Source organism: Oryza sativa, chromosome 3 (genome assembly GCF_034140825.1).
Source record: "Oryza sativa Japonica Group chromosome 3, ASM3414082v1".
Taxonomy (NCBI): domain Eukaryota; kingdom Viridiplantae; phylum Streptophyta; class Magnoliopsida; order Poales; family Poaceae; genus Oryza; species Oryza sativa.
The window spans coordinates 18193604-18217331 of NC_089037.1; the positions used below are offsets into that span (position 1 = coordinate 18193604).

Below are 23728 nucleotides of genomic sequence, written 5' to 3' on the forward strand. Positions count from 1 at the left end.
CATTAAATGTGGACGAGAAGAAAACCAATTACACAATTTGTATGTAAATTATAAGATGAATCTTTTGAGCCTAATTACACCATGATTTGACAATATGGTGCTACAGTAAACATTTGCTAATGACGGATTAATTAGGTTTAATAGATTTGTCCCGCAGTTTACAGACAGAATCTATAATTTGTTTTATTATTAGTCTACATCTAATACTCTCTCCGTTTTACGATGTAAGACTTTCTAGCATTGTCCACATTCATTTAAATGTTAATGAATCTATGTCGCCCACATTCATTTAGATATTACTCCCTCCGTTCTTAAATTTGTCGACGTTTTGGAGCTGGGTTGTTTGGCTTCAAAAGCTCGACGCTTTGGCCTCCACACACTCACTTTAGACTAGTATACCCCTGCGCATGCATGCAAACCGCATCAATAGATGTTGATGCATTGTAATTAATATGGGCAAAATAGGAAATAAACACCCTAATTAATCACTCCTTGGTATCTGAAATCATGTCAAAAACGTCAACAAATAAAGAACCGGAGGGAGTAATGAATAATGCTATAAAGTCTTAAATTATGAAACGATGGAGTACTTAAAAATAATGTGTGTCCATACACGTCAACAAAATTTTGGACGGGGAAGTAGGGAACTAAACACGGCCATTATCAGTTTATCACCTTATCCACTGCTCCTGCACTCCGCGCAGTCTACCGGCGGCGAGCAATGGAAGCCGCTCTCCTCCGTCCTCCTCCCCTCGCTGCCCGAGGCGGCGTCAGCATCGCCATCGCCTTCTCCGTCTCTCGACTCCCTTCCGCCGCCGCCGCCGCCGCTGCGGGGAAGCCCAGGAAGCTCGCTCCCCCCGCATGCCGCTGCCGCGCCACGCCGCAATGGCAGCTCGATTTCCTGGGCGCGGAAGCGGACACGGAGGCAGACGGCGGCGACGACGACGACGACCTCGACCTCGACCTCTCCCTCCCCGCCGAGACCAACGACTGGTGCGTCCGCGCGCGCCGCTCCGCTCTCCGCTCCATCGAGGCGCGTGGCCTCTCCCCCTCGCTCCAGCGGATGGTGGCCTCGCCCAAGAAGAAGAACAAGAAGAAGAAGTCCAAGAAGACGAACTTGAAGCAGAAGAAGGCCGCCGAGCCCAAGCCTCCTCGCGACACCGACGACGATGAGGACGACGAGGAGGAAGCGGACGATGATCTGGAGGCCCTCCTGGCAGGAGGGGGTGAGCTGGACGACCTCGAGCTCAGGGTCGCGCAGTTCGCCGATGGCATGTTCGACGAAAAGCGCCAGAGGAACAGGGAGCAGTTCATCCAGACGCTCTCCGCCTTCTCACCCGCCGCGCCGTCCAACCGGAGCCAGGAGGTGTCCCTCAACAGGTCCATCGTCGAGGCTCGCACCGCCGACGAGGTGCTCGCGCTCACCGCCGAGGTGGTCGCCGCCGTGGCCAAAGGCCTCAGCCCGTCCCCGCTCACGCCGCTCAACATCGCCACCGCGCTCCACCGCATCGCCAAGAACATGGAGGCGGTGTCCATGCTACAGACGCACCGGCTCGGCTTCGCGCGCAGCAGGGACATGTCCATGCTCGTGGGGCTGGCAATGGTGGCCCTGCCGGAATGCTCACCGCAGGGTGTTTCTAACATCTCCTGGGCTTTGTCCAAGATTGGGGGTGACCTGCTCTACTTGCCGGAGATGGATAGGATTGCCCAGGTAGCCATCACCAAGGTTGACAGCTTCAATGCACAGAATGTTGCCAATGTAGCCGGATCATTCGCTTCCATGCGCCACTCAGCACCGGACCTTATCTCAGCATTGACCCGGAGAGCAGCAGAACTAGTGTACACCTTCAAGGAGCAAGAGCTCGCCCAGTTCTTGTGGGGATGCGCTTCTCTTAACGAGTGTCCGTATCCTCTACTTGATGCACTTGATACTGCTTGCAGGGATGCTCCTAGTTTCGATTGCCATCTACATGATACAGTGCCTGGCATGTGGCAGAGCTCAGACAAAGAAGCTTCTAGCCTGAAAAACAGTAGCAATGCCTATGCTCTGAACTTTACCCGAGATCAGATTGGAAATATTGCTTGGTCCTATGCTGTTTTAGGCCAAATGGACCGTCCGTTCTTCTCAGGGATCTGGAAAACTCTAAGTCAATTTGAAGAACGGAAAATCTCAGATCAGTATAGAGAAGATATGATGTTTGTTTCACAAGTTTATCTTGCAAATCAGTCTTTGAAGCTAGAATACCCACATCTTGATATGTGCTTACGAGGTGATCTTGAAGAGAATTTAACAAAAACTGGAAGGAGCAAACGGTTCAATCAGAAGATGACCTCCTCGTTTCAAAAGGAGGTTGGGCGTCTCCTATGTAGTACAGGGCATGAATGGAATAAAGAGTATACAATTGATGGCTACACTGTTGACGCGGTGTTGGTTGACGAGAAGCTTGCATTTGAAATAGACGGACCATCACATTTCTCAAGGAATTTAGGTACACCTCGCTCGTTTTTGTTGCGTTTAATCCTGATGTGCTATTTGTTGTATATCCACATGCTATCATCGTCTTGTCCTACTGAAGTGGCAAAGGAGAAACTAATGTTAAACGTGGACTTATTTTTCAGGTACACCATTAGGCCACACAGCATTTAAACGACGTTACATTGCTGCTGCTGGATGGAACCTTGTTTCTTTATCTCATCAAGAGGTTAGTCAAAGTTGGAAAATGGCAACTAGTAATAATTGATCTAAATTTATTCTTTAATTTGTTGGTGATTTGTAATTTATTTTGCAATTACACGTACCATACGGAATTACCATAGTATCATATGCAATTATCTAGAGACTAGAACCAACCACTAAAAACTGTCACCATATATGAGCAGACTAGAACCAACCAATATGTTCATTTGCTGGAGAACACCACATGCATTTGTTTCTGTACTTTCGCTGCGATCCATTTAAAACATGGTCTTTGTGCTCTTGAACTGTTTGAAGGGACACATGTCTGTGTTGCTTTATGCTGTGAATTTGTGTGTTAACGGATTTTCTGGGCCCATTGAGCAGATGAAGGATGTTTATCATTGTTTTATGATGCATCTTAATGTTTTTGTTTTATACAACAATTGCAGTGGGAGAACCTCGAAGGCGAGTTTGAGCAATTGGAATATTTGAGGCGGATTTTAGGTTTTGATGCAGAATAAGCCCCATAGCACCATATTTTAGCACAAGCAACACCATTCTTGATTCTTGAGAGGGCCAATACAACCAAGAACTTGTGGAGTGGTGGTAGTCACGCGGATAATGGTATCAGTAACCTTGAAAGCACATGAGCAGAGTCCTGGCGCTGCTTTTCCCTGTGCAGGTGAAACGATAGTGTTCATTCATAAGCTGTCTTCGAAGTATTGCTCTTGAAATCTCCATCTATTGAAGGGTCAGATGAGAGGCTTTTCTTTATAGCCTTAACGTTAATGACAAAGGTTTGAGAGAGGAACATTAGGTTCTGCACCTTACCTTTATATTGACGATTTGATACTAATTTAGATTTTTGTCAATGGTGAGTTTTTTTTGTAAGAGCAAACCTGTTGTTACCCTACAATCATCTACCTAGTGTTATTTGTCTGTAAAATACCTCAAAGTATTGTTATTGCAGTCAAAACATTTTTATTGATGCTTACAAACCATTCATGTAAATGGTCACACTTGAACTAGTGATGCTTCCATGAATCGTACAGATTGAGCAGGCAACCATAGTTCTAGGTAAAATAGTTAATCTAATTTATGTATTCTGTTTACTGTTTCAGGTATACTGCAGCGGCGAATTTTTCTGTGAACATTGTAGTGGCGAATTTTCTGTGAACATTGCAGTTAAAGAGTATACTGATGGACACAATTGCTAGTTGGTACAACTGGAGGATAGAATAAATGTAGTCTTCAAAAAAAGAATATGCTTCAATTTTCATCTAGAGTTACAGTTGATTATATACTACAATTTAGTTTGTGTTTATGCTATTTAAGGTGTAATGCTTCATTCTATTGATATACTGTAACCTATAATAAATTCTGCTGGTATTTTGTTATAACATTCATGCTGAGGAAACAAAGCGTCTTCTATTACAGAGTTGCAGTTCGTCTGAATCGGTTAAATTAAAACCTGCCCTGAATTGGCGAGCGGAGAGCGATTCGGGGCGGCGTGTTCGCACGCGGAGCTATCCACGTCGCTCGCGAGCGCTGGGAGGCGGGCGGATTCCGCGCCCCCTCGAGCGTCCGCGCGAGCGGCTCCAGCGCCGTCCGATCCCTCGCAGCAACGGCCGAGATCGGTCGTAATTGGGTGGACATTTTGCAAAAAAACCCATAATTAATACATAATTTGTTTTAGATCTCGCATGGTGCGATCATATGTTCTGATTTCTTACATATAGACCCTCCACAACCATGAAAATCCTATACGGAGAAGAGGAAAAAAAGAAAATAGGACTGCGCTCTGAAAAACACAAATCAAGGGGCTTTTCTGAAACAACATAAAACTCTGTCTCCCTTCGGCCCATCCTCCCTGAAACCCTAGCCCCCGTGCCGGTGCGTCGCCTCACCCTCCTCGCGCCGCCTCTCCCCGCCCCACCAATGCCCTGCAGCGCCGCTCCATCCTCCGACGCCTGTCCTGGCCCCGACACCGCCGTGCGTCGCCGCATGTCCTCCACTGCCTCTCTCTCTCTCTCCTTTCTGCCGGTGCCGCTGAGCTCGAGCTCGAGCTCAATGGTGAGAGGCTCAGTACGTCGACAACGAGTCGGTCGATCCAACATTCAATCGGGTTAGGTCTTCGTCGTTCTCACTACCTCGTCGTCGATTTACCTGTCTCCTCAATACAAGCCCCACGCTGCCTTCCGATTTGGTGGCAGCTGCCGTGCAGCGATCGGATCTGGCGAAGGGAGGAGGAGCGCACGGCGGTGTCGACTTGAAGTAGGTTGCTGGCGGCGTCCCCAGCGTGGTGGTGTAGGCCGATGGGCCCAGGAGGCGAACGCCTCGAGCTTGCGAGAAGATGGCGTCGGCACGGAGTTCTCGAAGGCGAGGAGTCGGTCTGGCGGCGCATGACTTGATTTTCGAGTGATGTGGGGGCTCCATGAGCAGTGGCAAGCTCCTGTTTTTTCTGGTCATCAGAGGGAGGAGGAGTTGTCTCCATCGCCTAGCCGTTCTCTGGATGCATCAAGCTTGCCCTCATCGCATCACGCCATCGTCCACTGGTATTTGATTTTCATTTCTATTCCCCACCAAGATTTGAGGTGTTGTTTTGTGTGATGCCCTGCCTACAAGGTGTTCGTTGTTTTTCCTACAAGCATGGTGATGTGGCGATCTTAAAGCTATCAGTTACGCCTGCATGACCTGTAATGTAAGCCCGAATGATTTGTTAGGATTTAGATTTGGATCCTACTTTCCACTTAATTTGCTCTAAACATTTGAAACTACCTTAATATTAGCAGTTAGATCGATATTCATAATACAAGGGAAGAGTTAAAATTGCTAATGAAATGCATCATTGAAAATATTCATTTGTAGTTAGTTCTATAGATGTATGCATTTCATATATAATGATTGCTGACAACTGCTTTTTTGGCTAGAATATTTATGTGACTATCTACCTCAATAGCTAAAGAACTTCTCAAATTGCAATCAGTCGTCGCTTGTCCCTGTGATTCATAAATCAGTATGGTCCCTGAGATTCCTGATTGAGTTTTCAAGGAAAACACCAGCATTAAGTGGCCAATACTGTGCAAATAATTCTATAATGTGTGACGCCCAATCTGGTTTTAGAAAATTGCCCTTTGTGTGTTCTGTAGATGAAGAGTTCTAGAATCTACAACCAGATAAATTTAATTCCTATAATCACATTGTAACCACATCAGGCATGGTCTGCCATAATGAAGAGGTTTTTTACTGCATTCCTTTAGCTCATTTTTTTTAGATAATGGAATATAATATCCCGGCCTTTGCTCAAAAAGAACTACAGCCAATTATTACAAAGATCCACTCCAGAAGAGTCAGTTGTAATAGAGCAGAAGCAATGTTCCTCTGAAAATAATAGGGTACTTTTATTTTCTAGATGCTACTATGCCATTATTAGTTCTAGCTATGATCTTCCAGCTCTAGCTTAATGATAAGTAAATAAAGCCATACAGCCCCATATTAAATCATTGATAATTAACTAATACATCCAAATTGAAAGAATAGTCACTAATTCAATATTCTTGCAGGTAACCTCTCATTTATTGCACGTTTGGATGCAACATTTAGGTGGCAAGGAGATTATACATTGGCGATAGCATGGAGCAACAGGCAGAAATGCCATTCTTTGTTCATTTTATTTTTCCTTTTTTTTAGTTTGATTAGATTATGGTGCTTAAGGAGCTGGATTTGCTGTTAAATCTTAAATGATTTAAACAGCGGGCCATGGGTTCACTATTGGCTAGAGGTGTTCAGATCATTTAATTCTTACATGGCATTTCTTTTGGGTCCTGCATCTATAATCCTGGTTGTCTTTCTGAATTGAGATAATACAAAGCATGAGCCTATATGGCTCTTTCTGATCACGAAATTCGTCTTTATGCATCTATTAGCTTTCTGATCACGAAAATTTTCTTACAACATTGAAAATGCCTGTTTATCTATGCTTAGAAGCTTTGCTGGTTATTTCTGTGTATAACTGCAATACAATGTTCTCTGTATTTGCGATACTACTGTGCAAATTGCTGATTACAGAAGTTGTCTTGCAAGAATTGAAAAGGACATGTTTCTGTGCTTAGATGTTATTCTGGTAATTTTGTTTGCATATCTTCAACACAATATTCACTCTATTTATCATAGAAATCTATGTTTTTTTCTCCCAGTGACGATTTAAAATATCTCCAAAAAAAAAGATTTATAGTAGAATGCCATCTAATCTGTGTTTGTGATCTTGAGAGATCTTTTGATTTTTTATGTATGATATGATGAAAAGTTTTAGTGTCAACCAAGGTATCAAAGATTATTGTGATCTAAATGCAGTTGTCTACCTTCATCCAATGTTTCTATAAAATAAATTATGGTGTGCACTAGCTATGTAGTGCTAGAAGTGAACCATTTACTCTGTAATGGCATTGGTTAAGAAAAACGTTGGTAACCAATGCTCCCTGTATTTAAACATGCTGTCATTTAAACAGCTACTATTTTGTCATGCCCTCACTATGAGAGTAATGATTATGTCTTATGGTTAATTCTGATGCTTTGTTGTTCAGTGAGAGTGTGGATCTTTAATTTTATTCGCCCACAACATGCTTAATGGTACCCCTTTGTTGGACTCCTGATAGGGCGCGCAACGCGCGCAAAATGTCTAGTATGTTATAAACTGGTACCCCTGGCTAATCTATAGCGCTATTGCCACGGAAGATGAAATGACAGAAAGTATGGACTCTTGTGTGACACCACTGTTGCTTGCCTTGTATATAAATGTTTTCATTTTTTTTAGAGTTTTTATAACTATCTAATTGATGTTTGAGAAGTGAAGCAAACAAGTGTGCATTCACTGGAGTTGTAAAATTCCAACTCATCCATCGTTCGATTTGTGAAGCAAGTCCTGTTATGCTATAAGGCCATCATTCTGATCATCCCAAGTATGCTCAGTGAAGCATTGCTATTAAGTTTTAGTGAATTCGTTCGTTCATCTGTCTAAAAACACATGTCCAGTGTGCTCTAGTATGAACAGTTAAAAGGGGCGTGCTCGAGTTTCTTTGTGCTGTGAATTTGAATGTTTAAGTGGATCTTATGGGTCAAAGATGTTTATCGTTGTTTTGTGATGCATCTTTTTTTTTTTGAACAATTGGAGTATGTGAGGCGGACTTTAGATTTTGATGCAGAATAGGCGCCACAGATGGACAATTTTAGCTTTCTGAAATTTACTCTTTGTAGTATGAATTCTGGCCATAAAATTGAAATGGATTGTCAACCTCTGAATCAGTGCATCAGGCTGTTTCTAGCTAGTTCTGTGTGATGTTGATCAACCTCGACGACGAATCATGTAAAGCAAATTCTTCAGAATTTAGGATATACAGCATTGTCTATTCTTTATAAGATCCGACAGGTTCAACAAGACAAAGGCAGCGTTTTTCCCTTGGCTGCTTGCTTGCTGCTGCTGCTGCTGCTGCTGCTAATCATCCGTCGTAAGCCTCTGCATGATCATCTCCACAACGGCAGGAGCATCAACGGTCACAGCAACCTTCACGGTTGGCTTACCGGTCCACGCAGTTATCTCCCCATACCTGCAGCAAATTCCGAATCGATAAATATAGGAGTAGGAACACATTACACATTCAAGCAAAGGGGATTTGAAGGCAATGCTTATTGATTTCATCAATGTGGTTTTCGTAGGGTACGTGGTACTACAAAACAAGGTTCAGTTGGAGGTTGTTGCAGCAACAAAGGCTAATCACATGTTGTTGCAGCCCCATCGTTTCGCTTATTAGGGGCATAAGCAAAACAGCATATTTGCAAACAAAAAATAATTTGTAATTTTTTTTATATACGTGTTCTTAACGATCTAAAAACAAAGGCTGAAAAATAAACTTCGATGAAAAAACCCCAAAATCAACTTCAAATTTAAGATAGAAAATTCAAATTTTGACTGATAAGCATAAGCATAAGCATAAGCGAAAAGATGAGACTGGTTGTTGCTGGATAAGCAACAGTGCTGATAGGCATTAATAGCTGTATAACTGTTGTGGATATAATGACACTAAGACTACTCATTGAACTTTGGACAAGAATTGCAGCAATATGGTATAGGCCTAACCTTTTCTTGGTTGTGTCGAAAACTGTGAGACCCTTTGTGATGCCATCAGTCTGCACCCTCACTACACCTTCCGTGTAAGTCATCAGTGACGGATCTACCGCAGCAATAAGTGTTGCTGGATCGTGAAGATACACTCCTGTAATTTTCGACACACAATGTCTGTCACTAATATTCTGCTTTGGAGAATTGCTTGGTGTCTGATCCGTCCCCTCTTCACGTAAGTTTTTACAGACTGTGCAACCTTTTTTTCCCGATGAACTTGCATGATGCTAGGCACTGACCTTTTATGAAGTAGGCGTCCTTGTGGTAATCATAATAAAGACCCAGGATCTTGCTCAAGTATCGGGCATATTTGCTATCAGACTGTTCAAGCTTTTCCCGGTCAGCATCTGCAGCAATAAGAGGTAGGTTCTTGTCAAATTATGAAAGTTCTTGTGTTGCACTGAAGTACTCAACTTCTAATCATCTTATAGATTCAAACTGATCTGATGCATCCATGTAAATGATACCAAGCAACAATTACAATATTGCTGCTAAAAACAACCTAACTGCTCAATGCCAAAATAAAAGTAGTTAGCTTGCATACTAACAGTACAGATCAGCTCTGACACAATACTGGAAATTAAAAAGTTAGATGAAAATAAAAGGCATAGTCACATATCTTAACAGAGCTCAGTGAAGCAGATATTTGACAAAATCAATCGCAAGCACAGCAAGAATTACCAGAAAGAACTACTTGGTGTGTAATATTTATTCCCACAGCCAAAATATCAGCACCGGAGGTGAAAACTATATCAGCTGCATCAGGGTCACCAAATATCTGTTAATATAAACATATTCCATCAGTAAGCAGGATCATGAACATGTTACCAGAAAGGAATAGAAAATGTTCCATTTCAGAGAAAAAATAGAGCCTCCCTCACATTTGCCTCAGCTGCAGGGTTGACATTTCCATTAACTGAATACGCACCACCAAGGATCACAATCTGCCCAATCTTCTTCGGGAAAGAAGGATCAAGTTCTATAGCCTAGGAAATGAGACATGTAAATAGTTTGCACAGTTTTTCTTAAAGGAAAAAAAGTAAGGTGGGCAAGCACATAGTAGTATAGAGGAAAGAAAAGCATACCAAAGCTAGGTTGGTAAGTGGACCAAGGGCAACCACAGTAACTTGTCCAGGGTACAGATTTGCCTGCTCGACAAGAAACGCGGCGGCCGATTGATCTAAGGGCTTCCCAGTTGGCGGAGGAAAGTTCTGATTTCCTAGACCATCCGAGCCATGAACAAAGCTCGCAATCCGTAGCTTGGTGGCTTTCTTTGTGCCGTGGACAGCGAAATCAAATAAGATTACCACTTGTTAGCTAGGATTGATGCAGCAGGCAAACTGAACTGAATTGTACTATATTACAAGCTAATCAAATTGGCACGCCCTTCCCCTTGCTAAGGTTACATATGGAGTAATCACTAATCATTTTCAAAGCCTACAATCTGATCGATTATGCTGCAGAGAAGAAAGAACAAGCCTACAATCTGATCGATTATGCTGCAGAGAAGAAAGAACAAGTGGTAGTAGATTGCAATGGGAGGTGGCATTGTGAGACCTTGATTGTTACATGGGATCCCTCTGCCACGGGGATGTCAGTCCTCCCAACAGCCTCCAGCTGAAACAAAACAAATACAACAGTAGTGTTAGATGAAGATGATGATGCAGAAACAGGTTGGGGGTGGTTGGGGATGGGTAAGATCAAATTAAGATGGATATGTATTCCCAAAAAAATCAAGATGGATAGGGAAGCAAACCCAACCAGGTGGAGGGCGTTGCGGGTGGCGAGGGTGGTGTAGACGTTGCCGAAGATGGTGGTGAGGCCCAGCAGCTCCACCTCCGGCGACCTCAGCGCCACGAAGATGGCCATGGCGTCATCTGCGTGCGTGCGTGCGCGCGTGCGCCGTCAGTGAGCGAGCGAGCGAATCGAACAAGAAATACAGAGAAGGATGCGACGAAGAGGACGAGCGGACCGATTCCCGGGTCGGTGTCGATGACGAGCTTCTTCTTCGTCGTCGTCATCGTCTCCACGGCGGCGGCGGCGGCGGCGATGGATGGGGGATCAGGGAAGGGATGGATAACACCGGATGGGATCGGGTCAACTCAACAGGAGGAGGCAAGGCTGTTTGAGTGAGCGATGATTCATGAGTGTGTGGACGAGAAAGGATTGATTTTGATACGATCCGAACCAGTATATGGTCCAGTAGCGTACACACCGACGAACGCAAGTCACGACACACCGATGATGATGATGCGCTACTTGTACTTGTTTGGATCACTGCTAGTACAATTTATCTCACCATATTACAATTCAAATTAGCCAAATTTAACTACTCCCTCCGTCAAAAAAAAACAAACCTGTTTTTCGTGCCTAACGTTTGATCGTCCGTCTTATTTAAAAAAATTATGAAAAAAATTAAAAAGATAAGTCACACATAAAGTATTAATCATGTTTTATCATCTAACAACAATGAAAATACTAATTATAAAAAAATTTCATATAAGACGGACAGTCAAACGTTGGCACGGAAATCCAGGGTTTGTTTTTTTTTTGGGACGGAGGGAGTAAGTTGAAGAATCTCCAACAGCCTCTCCAAGTGACTCTCCAAGCTAAATTTTAGCCATTCCAGTTTAAAAAAAAACGTCCTCCAATAGCCTCTCTAACTTGACCAAAACCCTCCCCCCACTAGCCAAACTTGGCCAGCCAATAGTCACCGACCAACCATGGGCCCCACACACATCCCTCCCATCTCCTCGTCGGCTCAGAGAGGCACAAAGGAGAGAGGCGCAGCCCGCAGCGTCGACGACGGCACGGACAAGAGAGGCGCCGGAGCTGCCTCCCTCCGTCCGCATACCTTGCAACCGCCGCCGTCGCCGTAGTCGTTCGTGTCGTTGATAGCCGCCGTCGCCTCCCAGCTCGCGTGCACGGGGATCCGCTGCTACCGTCGCCTCCCGGCTCACGCGCGCGGGTAGCCGCCGCCGCCGCCTCCCGCCTCGCGTGCACGGGGATCCGCCGCCGCCGCCGTCGCCTCCCGGCTCGCGCGCGCAGGTAGCCGCCGCCGCTGTCGCCTCCCACCTCGCGTGCACGGGGATCCGCCGCTGCCGCCGTCGCCTCCAGGCTCGCGCGCGCAGGTAGCCGCCGCCGCCGCCGCCTCCCGCCTCGCGTGCACGGGGATCCGCCCCAATCGTCGCCTCCTGCCTCACGCGCGGGTATCCGCCGCCGCCGTCGTCTCCCGCCTCGCTAGCGCATCGTCGATAGCTGCCGTCCGGGAGAAGAGAAAGAGAAAGGGAAAGAGGAGGAAGAAGGCAATTGAGGCTGATAGGTGGGTCCCACAGTTATTTTGGAGATGTAAATAGAGAGACTGTCGGAGTGAATACCTAGTTTGACTACCCAAATCAATTGAAGAGTTGGCTATATGAGTATTTGGAGAGTCTAATTTGGAGATGCTGTTGGAGATGCTCTTAGACATCTGTTTTGTTCGTGCCACATTTATAGTAGGATTTCTTCATCATGATATGGGTCCCACGTGTTATTGGCACGTAAAAGCGTGACAAGTAGGGGTGAAAACGGGTCATCTCACCCTTCCCATATCCTAACCCATATTTTATAATCGGAATTGGGTCGGACACAAATAGTGTCGAATACGGATACAAACTCAGATAATGTCGGGCAAAAATACGAAACGAATACGTACCAAAATGGATACATACACTATCGGTTACAGATATTTATTCGGATATCAAGTCGAAGCAACAATCTTATATATCACATAGACAATAACCATTTAACTATTCCATATATCCATAATACAATTATATTAGGCCATTAGGACCTTAGGAAATAAACAAGGTACAATACATCATAGTAGAACCAGTACATAGGGATGAAAACAGATCGGATACGGACGGAAACTAGCTTTATCATATTCGTTTTCATTTTTTTTTGAATCGGAATCGAAATCGAAAACTCGGATACGGAAATGAAATCAAATATTATCGAATACAGATACGGAGTGAATACGAGACGGACCGAATACAGTAACGAATATTTGTCGAAATATAAAGGACCCCTTAAATTGAGTTTCTTAATCCAAGGAAGAAGAGATATCGCGTATTATTTTAGGTCAACATCTCCAATATTTATATCGTCAATTTTGTAGGCAGTCCCACAACCGTACGTATGTGAAAATCGATTTTCATGGTCGTTCCCTAAGAGATCCATATGTAAATATGATTATTCATTTTCTAATCTCAAGAACTTTTACAATATGTATAGCTTACTTACCATATCACTTATCAAGTTCTTGTTGTATAAATTGGAGATGTTATTTATTTTACTTCACATCGTCGAAACTTGTAATGTTTGTTTTATACTTTAAATATATTCAAATATAAATGTTATAAACTATAAAGTGGTAGATCCCGTTGAGCTCTACAACTTTGATATAGAACACATCTCCATCAAATTGGTACTTTGAATTGTAGATCTGAGATTTTGTAAAAATAGGTATGGTATTTTATAATGAATATTTAGACCCTTAAATGACCTCAAATAATAAAATAGTCAATAATAAATTTGTAGATTTCATCGAGCTCTACAATTTTGATATAAAGTTTGTCTTCATCTGACTTCATATGAAAAAGTTGTATATATACGTGTTTTTTCTAAAATTTGATCCATGTCTGCGGATATCTGAAAAAAATTCCAGATAGTTTCCGACCGTTTTCCGATTCTGACAGTTAGTACCCTTACTTTATTCGTTTTCATTTCTAAGAAAAAAAATCCGAATTCGTTTCCGAATCAGAGAATTTCCGGATAGTTTCGACCGAAACTATTCGAATCCGAAAAATGATCTGGACGGACATAAACTATGCATATCAATTTCAACCCTACCAGTACATAGTAAAAAAAAGTGCCTCACAAAAACATAATATGGGTGATATTCAGGTAATACCCGAATTTTTTTACCGGATAATCTGTATCAGTCGGAGAATACATCCCCGAACCCAATCTCGTATCCGCAAAAAAAAGACCCGTATTCGGACCCGATATCCGTGAAAAGTCCCCGGTACCCGAATTTGTCCCGAAATAATGTGGCTGGGCGAGCGGGCGCGAGCGGGCGGGAAACACCCGCCCCGTTTTCACCCCCTAGTGACAAGCTTGCTATCCTATGGCTAAGTGTGGCTTTAATTTTATTGGCCTTATGTTAGACATGTTAGTTAAGCTGTTCCACGCTAAAATTGGGAGTTTGAAGAAATTAGAACGATGTGATGGAAAAGTTGGAAGTTTGTGTGTAGGAAAGTTCGATGTGACGGAAAAGTTGAAAATTTGAAGAAAAAAATTGGAATCTAAACAGGGCCTTAAATGAAGTAAGGGAAGCTTTGGCAATGTGAGTATGTTAACCAAACAACCCCTATCTTACCTTCTGTGCTCTATATTCTACTCCCTCCATCCTGAAAAAGACTTAAATTTGGGAAATGAATATAAGGGCCCATCTAGTTGGTAAAAATTTTTGCCCCCTGCACGTCAGATCGAATATACAGACACATATTTAAAGTAATAAACATAGTTTAATAATAAAACAAATTACATATTCCGCCAGGAAACCGCGAGACGAATTTATTAAGCCTAATTAATTGGTCATTAGCAAATATTTACTGTATCACCATATTGTCAAATCATGGTGCAGTTATGCTTAAAAAATTCGTCTCGCAATTTCATGGTGAACTGTATAATTGATTTTTTTTATATTTAATACTCTATGCATATATCAAACATTCGATGTGATAGTAAGAAAAATTTTGTTTGGGACTAAAAAGACCCTAAACATAAGAAGTAGAGTAGGTGCACCGTGCACATGCTGCCCTTCCTGCGTTTTTTTTAGTTCGTTCTCTTTCATCATTTTTTTTATTTTTTTCAAGAAACAGTATATTACTCAAAACGTACTTAGGCCATGTTTAGATCACCTAAATTTTTGCACCCATTCACATTGAACTTTTGAACACCTGTATAAAATATTAAATATAGACTTAAAAAATAACTAACTGCACAGATTGTAACTAATTTGCGAGACGAATCATTTAAGCCTAATTGTTTCATGATTTAACAATGTGGTGCTACAATTAACATTTGTTAATGACGGATTGATTAGGCTTAATAAATTCGTCTCGCTGTTTAGTGATGGATTCTGTAATTAGTTTTTAATAGACTATATTTAATACTACAAATATATGTCCGTATATCCGATGTGATACGGCGAAAATTTTCACCCCTAGATCTAAATCTAAACACAACCTTACTATGTAAAAGTCTGTCCCAAAATAGGTAAGTCCAATTTTATGTCCTCAACTATATGTACCTTGTCTAAAATACATCTCAAACTTCAAAACCAAATATTTAATCTCCTCCCACCATCAATACCTGACATATCATACACCCTTTATAGTTTATAGCGATTTTTTATATTTTTTTTTAAAAAAATTATTATTAGACTTTTTCGAAAATATTTCTGAAAACAGAACCTTTTGGCCACGCCAGCCACGGTGGCAAAAATGGCTTATCTCAAAATAGAGCAAATGTACAAGTGGTATATAAAAGTACCAGAAAATATCTAAGGGTATACTTGCCCTTTTCACTCCACATTTAACACTGTTAGCAATAATTAACGGAACAGGAGCAAACGACTAATTCATTTCAAAAAAGTAGGAGAAAAACGAAAACCTAAAAAACAGTGGCAAAATCAGTATTGGACATCGAGGTATGGACAAGAATGAAATTGCCACAAAAACTAAATGTATGTATATTTTTAGCAACTTTACCTATGGTTTAAAATGACATCAATCTGTACAACCCAGACTAAACTTCACTTTGGACCACCTTTCGTTATTGAAGTTTTGCATTGGACCACCCTTTAACCGATATTTTCATTTTGAACCGGCTAATCTTGCCTTATGTCTACATCTAACTTATTTGATGTCAAAGAAATGATCTACATATAGGTGTAAGGAAATCATTGACAAGTAGGAACCGATATAATAATTGAAACAGTGCACATGCTTGAAAAAAAACGTATAAACCCAAAGTATAACCAAGATAATATTATAAAATAAAAATATAGGTTAAAGGGTGTTACCAAACGAAATTTCGGAAATAAAAGGTGACATATAATCTCCCCGGCCATGCCGACATCTCATGGGGTCGCTGTGCCCACGTGTCGTTGTACCGGGAGACACGCGTCGTCAGGAAGCTACTGCTGCCACCACGATGGAGTTTGGACTCGTCTCGTCGGGAGCAGCGCAACAAATCGCCGCCGCGTCGCGTTCCAAGTCCCGCGCTGCGTGTGGCCTTTCTCTTATCGTCTCTCCACGTACTCGATCGATCGATCAGGTATTCAGGCGTGTGTCGGTGTGTGTGCGCCTATATTCTTCCCCTCCATCTGAAAGAAATAAAAAGAAAATGGTGTATTATTCTTCTTAATTATGTTTTCATCTAGATCTTGTTTGACACAGCTCTCTGAAGCTCAGCCAAACAGTTTCAGCTTCACTAAAAATAGGAGCGGAGCTAGACGAAGCTCTCTCATAAAATAAACTAGAGATATGACCCAACTGCTAAAACTAAATTTAGAAGTTATAGCTCTACTAAATAGACAGTAATAGTAGATGGGGCTAGTATTGCGCTTCAAAACATCGCGACACATCTCCCATCGTGTTAGCACTCAGCACTTTTAACAGCACGCGCTGTCACTGTGTTGTTTCGGCACGTTTCATCAAGCCGAAATTTAAAGTTTGGATGTAGGTTTCAAAAATATTAGATCATACGATATATGAAAAATAATATATGCATATATATTTTACCTTACAATAAAGTGTTCTCATTGTATTGGGTATTCAAATGTTTTGTAATATACTCCTACTTAATATAAATTAACGGTTAAAAATCGTATTTTGCGAGACTACATCAACATTCAGAACAACCATGTTTTTATTATGACATGCGAGGGGATTAATTAGAAGCCTGAGGTTGGAGTGAAATATTCCGTGTTCAGATACACTTAGACCGTGTTTAGTTACAAAGTTTTTCTTTTTTCAAATTTTTAACTTTTTCATCACATCATTTCAATTTCAACCAAACTTTTAATTTTAACATCAACTAAACACACCCTAATTACAACTCTCCCAAAGCCCAAATTGGGAAACCGCCGGTTAATTATCGTGAAATCCAGGGGGTGTCTCCAAAATTCCAAACAAGAAAAAGAAGTAGGAGTAGGAGAAAACGACGCGTGCATCACTTGGCCCTGGAGGGAGATTCACCCCCAAGGGGACAGACGTGGACAGATCCCAACCGTCCGATCCGCTCTCGATCACGGAATCAACGGCTCTGATCTCACCCAGAATCTATTCTCTGGGCCCCTCAAGACAGCTTCTTCCCTGGCCCTTTGGATTCCTCTTCCTCGTTTTTGCAAAATCCCTCTCACCCAGCAATCCGCTTCGCTTCCCCTTTCCTTCTTTTTGCAGAGCAAGAAATCAACCAAGCAACCAGCCATGGACATGGAGGAGTGAGGAATCGGTGGCCTTTGATTGGGGAAAACTACTGCCGGTTCATGGCGTAAGTCCACACCAACGCCGCATATTTCTCTCTCTGTTCATGTCTCTCTGTCTTTTTTTTGGTTGGTTTGGTGACGTTTTGGAGGAAAAGAACGGGAGGCTAATTCTCTGCAGAAATCAATTCGATTTCTTTCTGCTTCTCTGTGCTTTTTATTTCAGTTTCCCCCCTCTGTTTCTTTCTTCTACACTGCCGAAAAATTAGGCTTTGCTCTACTAAAAACTAATCTGGAATGGAATTTTTTGGCCTGGTTTCGTGTTGCTTCTTCGGGGGCTAAATACTGCCTTTTGTTCTAGGCAAAGCCTGCCAAATATCTTTCTGGTTCCTTTTCACTTGTGGAGGTTGCTGCAGCCTGCAGCTTTATTTGGAGTACTTAATTTCATCGAAGGCTCTATGTGCCAATTTTTTTTCCTGATTTCTTGCGTTTCTTGTTTTATATAAGCATTTAGTTACTCCGCTATTGATGCACTATCGACTATTTAGTTCTGATTAGTGAATAGTGAGTGGGGAATAACTCAGTATCTCTGAGATAATTCTGCACCTTTATTGCCTAACCTTATGTAGTCTGAAATCTGAATAGTACTAGAGAGGATTTTTATGGTACAATATACTGCTAGTATATACTGCAAGTATATATGATCTAACGGTGTAGATTGATTTAATTTTTTATTTAATTAGATTGCAGTATAAAGTTTGAAAGGGTAATTTTGTCTTTTCTTCGTTATTCTATCATCAAATCGTGCTATCGTCACGTGCTTTGTCATCAAATGGCTCTCAGGATGCTCCTCCCCTAGTGCACGATAAGATCCAGGACTAGGTACTCTCAATTAAATTCAATTTGAACCAAAAATTACTAAAGTGTTGTTTTATTTTCTATCAAATTCCTAATATGCCCTTTTATATACTGCCAGTATATACTGGTAGTATATTGTACCGTAAAAGTTCTCTAGTACTAAGGCCCTGTTTAGTTCCTATTTCACCCTATCACATCCACATCGAACGTTTGTGAGTATTAAATATAGGCTTAAAAAATAACTAATTGCACAGATTGCGACTAATTTGCGAGACGAATCTTTTAAGCCTAATAGCTCCATGATTTGACAATGTGGTGCTACAGTAAACATTTACTAATGGCGGATTAATTAGGCTTAATAAATCCGTCTCGTGGTTTACTGACGGATTCTGTAATTAGTTTTTTTATTAGTGCCCTAACACCCCATATGACACCCTATATAATACCCGATGTGACACGCCAAAACTTTACACTCCTGGATCTAAACACCCCCTAAGGTGTTGTTAAGATGTCTTGCTTTATGCTTTGTTTGCAACTTGTGTTTGCCATGAAGATCGAAACATTTAAGTATTAAATTATTCTTAAGAATGCAGCAACTCGGTATATCATCTGTGACTTGAGAATGCAGTTGTGAATCAGTACTCTTCCTACTAACATAATCTCTTATATTATGGATAGTAATCCCAATCTACATGTTATTGTACTTTGATGAGATGCGCATGTTAGTGCTTCAGAAATGCAATCACTCATTGCTAAAGAGCATTCTGTACTTTTGTCCAGCATGATCAGTACAATCACTTGATCATATTAGTTACATCTACATGCCTTTTTGTTTATTCATATATCTTCTGATTGCAAATCATATTTATACAGCTTATTCAGCTTTGCAGAGCTATAATAAAAACAGTGTGATTATTAAGAGGATATAGGTTATTGTTATGATGTCCTCATTTCAAGGTTATAATTTCTTGGAACCATCAACTTCAATGATTGTCTGGTGGAGAGATCAATTTAGAAAACTTATGTTCAATTGGCACAGTAAAACCCTTAATCTGTCAGAACTCTGGATCCCAATTGTGGTTTGTTTCACCATTGGTATAGTTGGTCTTTTGACAGTTTTGTACCTTTTCTCACTATGGAGACGAAAGATCAGTTTGAGCTGGATGAAAATGATAGCAAGATCAAAAAGGAAGAATTTTGAAAGAACCCACAAGGTTCCAACTGCTGAACATGTTTGGAGTGTAGAATCTTTACTTCGTGCAAAAGGACTGAAGTGCTGTGTGTGTTTAGAATCTATTTCACCTGCTCAGCCCCTTGGGCAAATGACAACATCTGAGAATATGGTTCACCGGTGTGATGTCTGCGGTGCAGCTGCACACATGATCTGTTCTTCAAATTCTCAGAAGGACTGCAAATGTGTTTCAATGTTTGGATCAAAACATGTTGTCCATCAATGGACCGTACTCTGGACAGATATAGCTGATCAGTCTGAAGAAGCTCAATACTGTAGTTACTGTGAGGAGCCATGCAGTGGATCTTTTCTTGGAGGCCCTCCTATATACTGCTGCATGTGGTGCCAACGGTTGGTGCATGTTGATTGCCACTCAAGCATGGCTACAGAGACAGGTGATATTTGTGATCTCGGTCCATTCAAACGCCTTATTCTTTCGCCTCTTTTTGTGAAAACCAGGAGCAAGCCTGGTGGAATTTTAAGTTCCATAACACATGGTGCAAATGAATTTGCATCCACTGTGAGGGGGCATCTCAGGAACCGAAGCAAGAAGCAGAAGGAACATAGCAGGGTACCTTCTGACTGTAATGTTGGTGACAGTAATGATGATTCATCATGTGATACCGCAGCAAATGCTAATCAGAGGGCTAAGGACTTGAAATCATCTGGGGACAATGTTCAGAGGAGTGCTGAGAATGAGCATGATAGCAGCGAGAGTGATTGTAAAGAAGTTATACCAGAGCCTAGAAGATTACACCATGATGATGCTGAAGGAGCTAAACTTAAGTACATACTGGATGACTTGCCTGCTGATGCCAGACCCCTTCTAGTGTTCATCAACAAAAGAAGTGGGGCTCAACGTGGAGATTCTCTAAAGCACCGCCTACATTTTCTTTTGAATCCAGTTCAGGTCATGATACTTCTCGCACTAGCACCTTTATTAGTGAAATGTACATCAAATATATATTGCATACTTTAGTATGAGCAAATCTTTAGTATTTATTGAATATACTGAATGCATCGCTGTTTTTCCTGTATTCACTCATCTCATCCATGCTGTGTAGAATCACCTCAGATTATATAACCTTCATGTTGCTAGCAACTGCCTTGTTAAGCTGGATCCCTCAGTAATCCTAGATTGTTGGGCCTTGGTTGATTTCATTAGCATGGCATATTGGCCTAACAACGTGGGAGTAAAACTCAGAAAATATGTTCCTTGGGATAAGCTGCTTTTCCAACCATATCCACAAGATGAACACAAAGCAAAACCTTGATTGCCTGTCTGATGTTGTTGGCCCAAGTATCGGAACTCATATACCAAACAAATGTCTTAAGCAGACCACATTCTCTGGTAGTTAGTACTACCTCCGTTTCAGGTTATAAGACTTTCTAGCATACGTGTCTAGATTCTTTAACAGATATGAATGTGGGCAATGCTAGAAAGTCTTATAACCTGAAACGGAGGTAGTATCTTTCTTTTGCATCATCTATGGACAGTCCTGCCCTGTCTTAGTGATTAGTTTGTCTGTTCTGGATAACAATTCAAGATTGATCTGTTCTATGAGCACTGTACCTTAACAGTGTTGCTAAGATATTTGTGATTCACTGATTGGCTACATTCGTTTTTTAGGTGTTTGAGCTGAGTTCATCACAAGGGCCAGAGATAGGATTATTATTGTTCCGAAAGGTACCACATTTCAGAATCCTTGTATGTGGTGGAGATGGTACTGTTGGTTGGGTTCTTGATGCAATAGATAAACAAAATTATGAATCACCTCCGCCTGTTGCGATTCTTCCAGCTGGCACTGGGAATGATCTTTCAAGAGTTTTATCTTGGGGAGGTGGTCTAGGTGCTGTTGAGAAGCAAGGAGGCCTCTGCACAGTTCTACATGACATAGAGCATGCAGCAGTGACCATCTTAGATAGATGGAAGGTGGCAATTGAAGATAAGCGAGGAAAAAATGTGCTTATGGTGAAGTATATGAACAATTATCTAGGTAGGTGTGTAGGTTTAGTTCTATCAATGCACTTTATCCAAAATCCTTATTTGACCATTGTCACAGGTATCGGTTGTGATGCAAAGGTTGCTCTTGACATTCATAATCTCCGGGAAGAAAATCCTGAAAAGTTCTATAGTCAGGTAGTGTCTATTCAAGTTTACTCGTATGAATCTTTATATATGAAAGATATTGCACTGCTCATTTTCAAATTTTAAGGACAACTAAGAAACAAATGAACAAGAGTGAACTCAAAAAACAGAAGGTGTTGATTTTGGTTGATGATGAGTGTATAATCTTAATCCAAATTTGTTACATCAGCAAATTAAACGTTGTGTTTACAACAAGTAACCAGTTGCTAATTAGGTATGTATGTTCTGTTTGGGATATTGGTATACTTGGTCCTGTTACCAGTTAATGTATTCTTATATATTCATGAGGTGCTTTAAATATTACTAACCTAATCAGTTAGATAGCTCAACAGTTCATAGCCAATATCTACTCCATGTTTTATGACACGATCATTTACAGTCTGCATGTCGTGATCTCCGCTTACAGTATGGTTGTTAGATGCTTTCAGAAATTTTGTTTGCAATAGAAGTTTCTTTGGCTTGTCCTTTTTATCATTGCTTGCTCTACAGGTTATTTTTGAGTACTTGATATGTATGCTTAGCAGACTGATACATGACCAACAAAAATCTCATTGCTGTATCAACCGTGTTGTTTTTCAGTTCTTATTGCGAGATTTATCCTACTTTGTTTCTTACTTTATTTTTTTCTGCTCAGTTTTTAAATAAGGTGCTATATGCAAGGGAAGGTGCAAAGAGTATGATCGATAGAACTTTTGTGGACTTACCCTGGCAAGTTAGATTAGAGGTTGATGGAACTGAGATTGAGATTCCAGAGGTTACATAAGATGATCTTGAGACTTGTACATAAAACCACCATCTATACTATATGGCATGCCCATGCTAAATTGCTAATACGTATGAATGCTTCAGGATTCAGAAGGTGTTCTGGTTGCAAACATTCCGAGCTACATGGGAGGGGTTGATTTGTGGAAAAGCGAGGATGATAACCCTGACAACTTTGACCCACAGTCAATTCATGACAAGATGGTTGAAGTAGTTAGCATCTCCGGAACTTGGCATCTGGGGACACTTCAGGTAAACAAGCACATTCAACAATTAATCTTTGATCTGATGAATGAAGATGATGCTAGATAAACTGAACTAATTTAGGTTGGGCTTTCTCGGGCACGGAGGATTGCTCAAGGACAATCAATCAAAATACAAATTTTCGCTCCATTTCCAGTTCAAGTGGATGGCGAACCATGGACCCAAAACCCCTGCACTCTCAAAATATCCCATCATGGACAGGTTTAGTTCGTTCTTGTTGTGCGTTTGGTCTCATGTAATCTGTATTTTGGGGCCATGGTTACTAGCACACTGGTTTTAACTCTCAACTTCCGTACTCGGGATTTTTCATGTATTTCAGGCTTTTATGTTGAGGAGAACAATTGAGGAGTCTCTCGGTCATGCTGCTGCAATCGTCACTGATGTGCTTGAAAATGCTGAATCTAGTCACCTAATCACTGCATCTCAGAAGAGGGCCCTCCTCCAAGAAATGGCTCTGAGGCTTTCATAAACCCACTCTTGAAAACGGTCGCGAAGGTACTCAATCTGCGTTGCAAGTGATCATGCAGTTCGAAGCTGAGTTGTCGATACTTCAACACCAGTCTAGACAAGAATGTCCTAAAGCAAATTTCAGGCAGGGAGAGGCTCTGCCTGCCTGGTGTCCACGTCTCTCTTCACCAAGTATATATCCACTTGTTTGTGGTGGATGGAACCTAGGAAACATGGGTTCATTGCACACGTTGCACATATTTTTGATTGGAATTTCACTGTATGCACCACCTCAGGGTAACAGTTGGTAAGCTTTTTTTTTTTGAGCTGAACAGTTGGGAAATGGGTAATGTTGTGTTGAACTGTTGTTGTGCAAGTTTTCTGTCTACCTTGTTGGTCGGTCTTTCTGTCTGGAAGCTCTCTGTCGAGCGCTCTGGTATCGGGGCATGTTGTATATAAAGTGGCTACTCAGATTGATCTTATTTTCAACCATACCATTTTTTTTTGGTAAAGTTATCAAAAAAGTGCCTACGTTTAGTTTGTTGTCAAACTTTGGTAAATACATAAGAAATTCTGTAAAAATTTTGATAATATTGCCAATTTGCTAAAATTTCGGTAATACCAAAATT

The 23728-nt window shown here is 41.4% G+C and overlaps 4 protein-coding genes across 9 annotated transcripts; 3 read left to right on the forward strand and 1 right to left on the reverse strand.

The window, feature by feature from the left end:
• The first annotated feature begins 588 nt into the window (after nt 1–588).
• AL1 (Albino Leaf1) lies at nt 589–4111 on the forward strand. Of its 3 annotated transcripts, none has more exons than NR_184572.1 (4): nt 589–2489; nt 2620–2702; nt 3127–3359; nt 3799–4094. NR_184572.1 is itself a non-coding variant. In NM_001417734.1 (3 exons), the coding sequence occupies exons 1-3, from the start codon at nt 722–724 to the stop codon at nt 3196–3198; spliced, it is 1923 nt and encodes a 640-aa protein (NP_001404663.1). In that variant the 5' UTR covers nt 589–721; the 3' UTR covers nt 3199–3670. The 3 variants fall into 3 exon arrangements, 1 of the variants encoding a protein (NP_001404663.1); XR_003241231.2 differs by having other exon boundaries at nt 650–2489; nt 3127–3551; nt 3799–4111; NM_001417734.1 differs by lacking the exon at nt 3799–4094 and having other exon boundaries at nt 3127–3670.
• A 438-nt stretch (nt 4112–4549) lies between these two features.
• LOC4333152 (uncharacterized) lies at nt 4550–6581 on the forward strand. 2 transcript variants are annotated; one of them, XM_066308693.1, is made up of 3 exons: nt 4550–4802; nt 4902–5378; nt 6241–6581. In XM_066308693.1, the coding sequence occupies exons 1-2, from the start codon at nt 4616–4618 to the stop codon at nt 5081–5083; spliced, it is 369 nt and encodes a 122-aa protein (XP_066164790.1). In that variant the 5' UTR covers nt 4550–4615; the 3' UTR covers nt 5084–5378; nt 6241–6581. The 2 variants fall into 2 exon arrangements, 1 of the variants encoding a protein (XP_066164790.1); XR_010740105.1 differs by lacking the exon at nt 4550–4802 and having other exon boundaries at nt 4807–5232.
• A 1433-nt stretch (nt 6582–8014) lies between these two features.
• Nucleotides 8015–11020, reverse strand: LOC4333153 (probable uridine nucleosidase 2). Its single transcript, XM_015777850.2, has 9 exons — nt 10825–11020; nt 10614–10729; nt 10410–10469; nt 9938–10123; nt 9734–9838; nt 9534–9630; nt 9092–9199; nt 8811–8946; nt 8015–8280 (listed from the first exon to the last, which is right to left on the reverse strand). The coding sequence occupies exons 1-9, from the start codon at nt 10871–10873 to the stop codon at nt 8169–8171; spliced, it is 969 nt and encodes a 322-aa protein (XP_015633336.1). The 5' UTR covers nt 10874–11020; the 3' UTR covers nt 8015–8168.
• A 6283-nt stretch (nt 11021–17303) lies between these two features.
• On the forward strand, nt 17304–23475 carry LOC9266342 (diacylglycerol kinase 1). 3 transcript variants are annotated; one of them, XM_015772474.3, is made up of 8 exons: nt 17304–17456; nt 19120–20387; nt 21108–21474; nt 21541–21617; nt 22261–22380; nt 22476–22640; nt 22716–22853; nt 22972–23475. In XM_015772474.3, the coding sequence occupies exons 2-8, from the start codon at nt 19185–19187 to the stop codon at nt 23119–23121; spliced, it is 2220 nt and encodes a 739-aa protein (XP_015627960.1). In that variant the 5' UTR covers nt 17304–17456; nt 19120–19184; the 3' UTR covers nt 23122–23475. The 3 variants fall into 3 exon arrangements, with proteins under 3 accessions (XP_015627960.1, XP_015627959.1, XP_015627961.1); XM_015772473.2 differs by having other exon boundaries at nt 19129–20387; XM_015772475.2 differs by having other exon boundaries at nt 19137–20387.
• Nucleotides 23476–23728: the final 253 nt, after the last annotated feature.

Bases quoted from the DNA above. Each gene is read 5' to 3' on its own strand.
- AL1 (NM_001417734.1), top strand. From the start codon at position 722: ATGGAAGCCGCTCTCCTCCGTCCTCCTCCCCTCGCTGCCCGAGGCGGC. The intron at 2,490-2,619 runs GTACACCTCGCT...CTTATTTTTCAG, and splicing joins ACATTTCTCAAGGAATTTAG to GTACACCATTAGGCCACACA. The intron at 2,703-3,126 runs GTTAGTCAAAGT...CAACAATTGCAG, and splicing joins TTTCTTTATCTCATCAAGAG to TGGGAGAACCTCGAAGGCGA.
- LOC4333152 (XM_066308693.1), top strand. From the start codon at position 4,616: ATGCCCTGCAGCGCCGCTCCATCCTCCGACGCCTGTCCTGGCCCCGAC. The intron at 4,803-4,901 runs GTTAGGTCTTCG...GCTGCCGTGCAG, and splicing joins TCGATCCAACATTCAATCGG to CGATCGGATCTGGCGAAGGG.
- LOC4333153 (XM_015777850.2), bottom strand. From the start codon at position 10,873: ATGACGACGACGAAGAAGAAGCTCGTCATCGACACCGACCCGGGAATC. The intron at 10,470-10,613 runs GTTGGGTTTGCT...GTTTTGTTTCAG, and splicing joins CCCGCAACGCCCTCCACCTG to CTGGAGGCTGTTGGGAGGAC. The intron at 10,124-10,409 runs GTCTCACAATGC...CACGGCACAAAG, and splicing joins GATCCCATGTAACAATCAAG to AAAGCCACCAAGCTACGGAT.
- LOC9266342 (XM_015772474.3), top strand. From the start codon at position 19,185: ATGATGTCCTCATTTCAAGGTTATAATTTCTTGGAACCATCAACTTCA. The intron at 21,475-21,540 runs GTAGGTGTGTAG...CCATTGTCACAG, and splicing joins GTATATGAACAATTATCTAG to GTATCGGTTGTGATGCAAAG. The intron at 22,854-22,971 runs GTTTAGTTCGTT...CATGTATTTCAG, and splicing joins AAATATCCCATCATGGACAG to GCTTTTATGTTGAGGAGAAC.